At 31.9% G+C, this 7,876-nt stretch overlaps 1 protein-coding gene across 1 annotated transcript in view; it reads right to left on the bottom strand.

Annotated features, from left to right (window-relative positions):
• LOC118737178 (calcyphosin-like protein) overlaps window positions 1-7,012 on the bottom strand; it is a 28,010-nt gene extending 20,998 nt beyond the window's left edge. The window contains exons 1-2 of the mRNA XM_036467522.1: window positions 6,626-7,012; window positions 480-628 (exon numbers count right to left, since the gene is read on the bottom strand). Of these exons, the coding sequence (XP_036323415.1) occupies window positions 480-628; window positions 6,626-6,643 (167 nt within the window). The 5' untranslated portion in view covers window positions 6,644-7,012. The remainder of the gene's footprint in view (window positions 1-479; window positions 629-6,625) is intronic.
• Window positions 7,013-7,876: the final 864 nt, after the last annotated feature.

The raw sequence follows: 7,876 nt of genomic DNA on the forward strand, positions 1-7,876 counted from the left end.
TTTTTTCCTTTTGATAATTGTAATATCTGTACTAACTTTCAATTTTCGATACTGGATCGCTGAGAAACTGGCAAAAATATTGGTGATTTTTATTAAAAGCTACTGTTGCTATGACAACTGAAGCTTGAAATATTTTTTCAGACAATTTAAATTTGAAGTATTCTTAGGTTGCTTAACTACTACTTCTAAAGCAAAATATGAGCATCATGAGCATCCTCCAAATTTAAACATAGAAACATAAAGTTTGGTACGAGCACTCTTTCGGCAAGAGGAGCAATTTCGGAAGGTGCCCCAAAGCTTATCTCGGAAAATTTTTTTTAGGACCGCTCTAATGTACATATGTATACATAGTATATTGTAATTTGGTTTCATAGCTTCTTTCTAAGAACTTTTAGTTCATAAATGCATGATGTACATACATATGTATACATAGGTATATGTATGTGTGTGTGAGTAGTACCTTCAACAGTTGCACTTACCTGCCAAAACCGAGTATACCAGTTGCACCGCGACTCAGACATAACAAACGTAATTTGGTAATTGGATCTTTCTCTTCGCCATTTGCCAATTCTCGCATTGACTTGTTAACCAAATTGGCTTCCAATGAGTAGAGGTCGTGATTTGATAACTATGTAGTGCAGATAGGAATTGGAATATTAATTAGCATATGAGGTTTAAGAAATATGTAGAAATAAAAATTTTGAGTTTATTGATGTGTATGCTAAATCAGAAATCGCCAATCGTGTTTAGTTGAAAAATGGGGGCATTAAAATGCCTTCGCACATACTTAGTTACTGAAAACGGTTAAATTTTGGTTTAAGAAAAAATAAAAATACTAGTGGTATTTACATATCTCAACCGATAACTTTGCCAAGCAGATATTCTTATAAATTTATGTCCCATACTCTCCTTTCATATACACTTGCGGAAATAGTCGTATTTTCTTTGGCTATCGAGCTCAGTATCAGTAATTTTATACTACTAACACGAGAATTACAAAATTTTTAGAAATTACCTCAGTAAATGGAAAAAAATTATATTTAGATGAGATAATATTTATTTAAATAAATACTTAACTCAAAAGGCGATTTATTTGAGGCCAGCTAAAAGAAGCGATGGCAAAATGTCTGCGATCGTAAATCGTTTTTGAAAGATTGTATGTATACGCAGACCTATTTTCAATTGATTTGCACAAATTTAACAAACATATGAAAAAGCACAAGACAGTGATGCTTCTCCGTTTCATCTGATCATTGCTATGGCTATGGCATGGAACAACTGATTGGGCCTTAACATCCTTCCTGACAAAGGTACAAGAAAGACTGTTAAGCAGACTCATCAGATCCGATTTGAAATTTATGTTAACGATGTATTTTGGAACGAGTTTCCGTAATCTCTTCTCAAGTTTAGTTGGAAGGCGAACCGGTTTGGGAAATGTGTCATCTTCAATGTCTGTTCTGTTTGATTCTGTTGTTGATCATTTATCGATTTTGCTATCGATATTTTTATAGATGTTTTAATCGAATTTGCTACGAAAAAGTCGATTTTGCTATGGAAAATTTTATTGAGTTTGTCAACGATTTTGTTATCGATATTTTATTGATTGTTTTGTCGATGTTTTTACTGATTTTGTTATTGATTATTTATCAATTTTGTTATCGTTATTTTTACCGATTTTGTTATCGATATTTTTATCTATTTTCTAATCGATTTTTTCTGTCGATTTTGTTATCGATATTTTTTATAAAATTTGTTATCAATATTTTTATCGACTTTCTAATTGATTTATCTACCAATCTTATTATAGATTTTTCTATCGAAATTTTTGTCGAATTTTTCATCGATTTTGTTATCGATATTTTTATCGGTTTTGATGTCGGTATTTGGAGGGACGTTACTATCGATTTTGTTATCAATAGAGTATAAAGACAAAAATGAAAATAAAGGAAAACAGAATAACACAAATGAGTAGTCCACTTGCAAAGTGCGCTATGTAAATTTGTTCCGATTTTTATTTTTTGGGTGAGTAACGAACCAGTAGTTAAAGTAGTTTCATGTTCACTAACAGCACAGTGCAAAATCTTTCTATATTCTGAAAAAATAGCATCTATATATTAGTACGCTAACATAAATTTTGTCTCCTTTCGTTTGGCGATTCTACGGAACCGATTTCAAAACCAAGAACACCGTTGGAAAGGCATTTTTCCGTAGTTGAGCAGAGTTTTATGGTTTCACAATTGGTTGAAAATTACGGCCAAAACCGTCGTTTAAACATTTTCGAATTGTGTATACATGTTGCTGCAACATGTTCAATTTGACATGTTTCGCCTGTTGCTTCACTACACATTTGAAATTAAGCTTTGAAATAAAGATAAATATGAAGATGAAGAAATAAATGATAACGATGAAGTCAAAAAAAAAGGCAAAAGTGAAGATAAAGTCGAAAATGGAGACAATGACCGATACATAAGAATTAGGGTAACTGAAATGGTAAGAACATTTCTTGAATTTATGAAGTGAAACTTCTTTAGCGGCAGTTGGTTGGGAGTAAATCGTCAAATTCGAGGGGAATAATGCACATGGAAATGGTACTCAGCGGCTTAACGGTTTGAGAACAAAAACAAAAACAAAAACAAAAACAAAGATGCCTAGAGGTTCAGGCAAAAACGACGATCAAAGTAAATTTAAACACTTTAAGGTAAAGGTGAGAGGAATATGCAAAAATGAAGATAAATATGAAGAAAAGGATGAGGTGAAGATCGATATTGTTATCGATATAAAACTCAATATTTTTATGGATATAATAATCGATATTGCTATCGATAAAATAATCTATATTGTTATCGATACTGTTATTGATTAAATAACCGCTATTGTAATCGATATAATAATCAATAATAATAATCGATATTTTTATCGATATTGATAGGTATAATAATCGATTAAATAACTGATTTTGTTATCGATTTAGTCATTTATATTTTTAACGATATGTACAATAATCGATACTGATGATTGTTATATTTATCGATGAATTAATCGATCTTACAATCATTGTATTTTTCTATATGTTTATGGATATTGTTATCGGTATTTTTATCGACACAGTTACCAACAGTGTTATCGATATACTAATCGGAACATCGAATGTGATCACATTACATGACATCACATCACATTTTATCACATGATATAAAGAGACATAACATGATATTACATCACATAATATGATATCACATCACACGATATCACGTGACATCACATTATATGGCATGACATCACATGACTTGACATCACATAATATGACATCGTATGGTATGACATCATATGACATGATATCACAGGATATGACAACACATGACATGACATCCTATCACATCACATAAAATCACGTCACATCTTATCACGTCATCGCACCTCATCTCATCTACGTGAGAAGAAAAAGAAGAGGATATAAGCAAAGATGTGAAAGATAAAAACAAAGATGAAGACCAAGGTAAAGTTACCGATTTCAAATCCAAAAACACCGTTGGAGAAGTAATTTTCTGTAGATGAGGAGAGTTTTTATAGTTTCGAAATTGGTTGAAAATCGTCGTTTAAAAATTTCCATATTTGTGTATGGTTGTTTCTGCAACCTATTCAATTTAAGCGGTTTCGCATTTGGTTTTACTTCGTATTTGAAATTAAACTTTGAAATAAAGATAAATATGAAGATGAAGAAACAAGTGATAACGATGAAGACAAAAAAAGGCAAAAGTGAAGATAAAGTCGAAAATTGAGATAAAGGCGAAAATGGAGACAATGAGAAATACATAAGAATTATTTTAACAGAGCTGAAATTTTCCGATAGGAATCGAAATAAAATCAGCCATAAAGGTTACTGAAATTTATCGAATCATCGAAGTTTATAATTATCGAAATTTATCCATGCTTATTAAGTTATCGCACCGTATCGAATTATTCAAACCGATCAATGTTTACTGAGTTGTCGAAATTTATAGACACAGAAACTAAGTTGTCCAAATTTACGGATAGTTATCAAGCTATAAAAACATGTGGGATTAACGAAATTTGTCAAGTTAAAGAAATGTATCAAGTTATCGATATTTATTGAATGATCATTATTTATAGACTTAACGAAATATATCGAGGTGACGTAATGCATGGAGCTCTTTCAACTTACAGAATTATCGATAATTATTGATCTACTGAAATTGATTGGTTCAACGAAGCGAAGTTTATGGAATTTTCAAAATATAGCGATTTATCGGATTTTCAAGGTTATATAAGCTGATCGATTTATCACTGCTTATGGAATTTAATCGTCTTAACAGAGTGTAACGAGTTATCAAAATGTTTAGATAGTTTTCGAAAAATGTGGAGATGTCAAAAGTAAAAATTTATAAAGGTATCAAAAGTTTTTACATTTTTCAGTTATCGAAATTTATCGAGCCATCGGATTTCACAGTTATCGAAATTGGTCGAGTTAACGATTTTTGTTGAGTTATCGAATTTTAGTGTTCTTGAAATTCATCGAACTATCGATATGTATCAAATCATTGAAATTTATCGATAAACTTGAATGTATCGGGTCAATTCGAAGTCCTGCCGAGGTCCTCCAAAGACCAACAGAAGATTTTCCGGTTAGTTAATTTGTACCGTATAAGTTTTGCTACGTGTTAAGTTAGAAAACCTCTACAAGGCTTCTAAAACTAGAAAAACTGTCGAATTTCGACAGTAACTGGCACTCTAGTCAAATTATAAATACTCTTGCAAAAGTCGCTATCATGCTTATTTATAAACTTTCAAAAGTCTCCATCTTCTGATGAACTTAGAAAACTGCTTTAGGTGGTATAGACTGTTAATATTATGTTATGTTATCTTTGCTTATTTATCCAAATTTTCAGGTAATTAAAAAAAAATATTCGATATAAAAGTTACTTGTTGTCGTAGCCGTTTTTTTTTTAAATTTATGGCTTCGTTACTATTATAAAATCACATAACGCTGTTTACGAACACGGCTTGAGGGAGGGCTCTAGATAGAAAAAAGACAAAAAATTTAACCTTAAGCAAAAGGAAATGAATATGTATGTACATATGTATATTGGTTATGGATAAAATAGATATGTAACGTAAGTTTCACTTGTACAGTGTGGCCAATCTCCTGCTATAATTTTTTTAAAGTGTGTCATGAATAAAAATATTTTTAAAGGGTCGAAATGTGCTTTTAAATGAAACGTTTTTGGACCATAAAAAAATCTATAAGATAGCAATTTTTTATTTAAAAAATATTGTTGCTCACAAAGTAACAAAAGTTGACAGTATTCCAACAGGTATTTTAGAAAAACAAAGAACAAAAATTGGCTTTATAAACCAAAAGCTACAATTTAATTCGGTCGGACTTTTAGCAAAAACTAAGAGTAAAGACTCGATTCTCAGTCTAAAGGACCAATTATAGATTATCGATGAAATTTTCTTAAAAGATAACTGGGTGCAATTTGATTCTTTAAAAGAGAGACCTTAAAAAATTTTTAACACAAATATTTGCTCTTTTTGGGTATTTTTTAAAAATATGTTTATGTATTTGCATCTTCTAAATTTCTTTCTGAGAGTAAAACGTGGCAAATAAAAAACCTAAATAAAAAACACTTATTCATCTAATCAGTATAGCTTAGTCACTTGAATTGCGGGAAAACGATATTTATGTCTGGAAACGCACCAAAATAATTAGCAACATTTTTTTCTTTAAATAAAATGAAGCAAATGAACTGAAAGTATAACTGACTCACTTGTTAGCATTGAACAAGAAATAACAACGACTAAAACAGGTAACCAGAAATAAGAGCAGTGAGAAAATTAATGACCCTCAACATATGTGTGATTCATTGAAAAGTAGGTGAGTAAGCGAAAACAGACAATAACGAAGAGCCAGAAAGAAAAATAAAAATAAAAAAAAAACCGCAAAAATTACTTCGCGCAATGATATGTAGCTGTCCGACAAGATACAATGTTGATACATATTTACGAGTATGTACAACTCTACATGATTACAGGTGGCTAAGTACCCTGACGGAAAGAAGTGATTTTTTTTTTTTAAATCAACTAATGGCAAAACTACTTTGAAACAAATGCAGCGAGTAAATGTTGTGAATTTTGATACTCTTTTTACCCAAAGAAACAACTTGAGTCTTGAAAAAAAAGCATCTGTGAAGTGCAGAACGAAAGCGTATTCAAACGAAAAATACTGACTTTGAAGTTCTTTAGTACGAATGCATTTTAAAGTAGTTGAAAAAAAGCAGAGTCGGAAAACTGATTTTCTCCTAGGACATGGCCATGTTAATATCCAACCGTTTGTAGTTCGTAAAAAAGTACTTTTTAAATTGCTTTTAAAGTAGTTCTTACCTTTAAAGTAGGCTTACCTACATGTATTTAATTTTCCTCAGAAAAGTGGAAACAATAAAATTTGTATGCCGTCCGTTGTTAAACTGAAATTTTAAGTGCCGCTTCTAGCGTTTATTATCCCAAGCGCTTGAAAGGCAGACGCTGCATGCACCATAACTTTTTTCTTCTTCTTTATTTACTTGCCGCACACATTCATTCTACTTATAAATACATATGTACTTACATCTGCTTCCTCGGACATTTTACTCCCACGAATTTATCGATTTGTCGAAACAATAAATTTTGTTCAATTTTCTATGTACACAAACTTGCGAAAAACTTCACACCAATTGATATTTATTCGGGCCACAGCAATGAAAAAATACGCTAGGGCTTAATGGTGAAGTAATATAACCAGCGCTTAAGATTTTGTACAAGCTTTTGTGCAGAAAGCAAAACTTGTTACTCTGCCGGCGACGAGAGACAAACTAAAGTTGCAAGCGTTGAGTAAGTCAGTAAATGTGCTTGTCAAAAGCGTTCCACGTCGGTTAGTTAGGGGCCCGCCAATAGTGGCGCTACACTACATGTTTACATACCATTTGTATGCATGTACGTATGTCTTTACTTGGCTTATGCCCACGTGAATTTATCTCTATCTCTTTATTCGTAATTGCATATGAATGTGCCGGCAAATTAACGAATATACGACAAAGCATGTGGGCTTTCGTGCAACGCCAGATTTCATATCTAACTGATATAAATAACTACATACATACATATGTACGTTGAGAGAAGGCAATGTACGCTACTATGAAAATGTTCAGAAAGAAATTTCTCAAATCACTGGACAACAAAATTGAGATTTTCACCCAGGGATGCGGGAATTTTTTTTACAAGCTTTTACTTACTTTCACATGTGCTACTTCAAATTTGCGTGTTACTTTCAAATTTGCAATTAATATCACCGTCACAAAAAAAGTGATTTGTGCATTTAACCAGACCCACCCCTACTGACATGTATTTCGACCCACTGATTCCGAATCTGGGGTCCGTTTGACTCGTACGCCTCCTAAATTTCGAGTTATTTTCGAAAGTTGTGAAAAAATGGCAAAGAAGTTGCAATTTTACAAGTCAAACGGACCTCAGATTCGGAGTCAGTGGATTGAAAAACACGTCGGTAGGTTTATTTAGCCAATTTCCCGATGAGCTGAGGATACCTTAAAGCGTTAGCTGGGTTAGGTATTGAGATATTTGGAAAACCGGTATGGGCCGTTATAGTACATGTCGACAATAAGACAAAATTATTAATTTTTTTTTTTTATATTATTAAGCTTTCCCTGAATCATCCTCTATTTCATAATACTTTAAGAAATATTATTCCAACTTTTTGGTACAAAGTAATTTATTTGCAGTAAACTAAATCTCATGTTTTCAAAAATCCTTTCAAACATTATTAGACGCTGCCATCAAGGTACCCATAACTTTAGCATTTTAA

Source organism: Rhagoletis pomonella, unplaced genomic scaffold, assembly GCF_013731165.1.
Source record: "Rhagoletis pomonella isolate Grant_MI unplaced genomic scaffold, Rhpom_1.0 Rhpom_scaffold_00004, whole genome shotgun sequence".
Classification (NCBI taxonomy): domain Eukaryota; kingdom Metazoa; phylum Arthropoda; class Insecta; order Diptera; family Tephritidae; genus Rhagoletis; species Rhagoletis pomonella.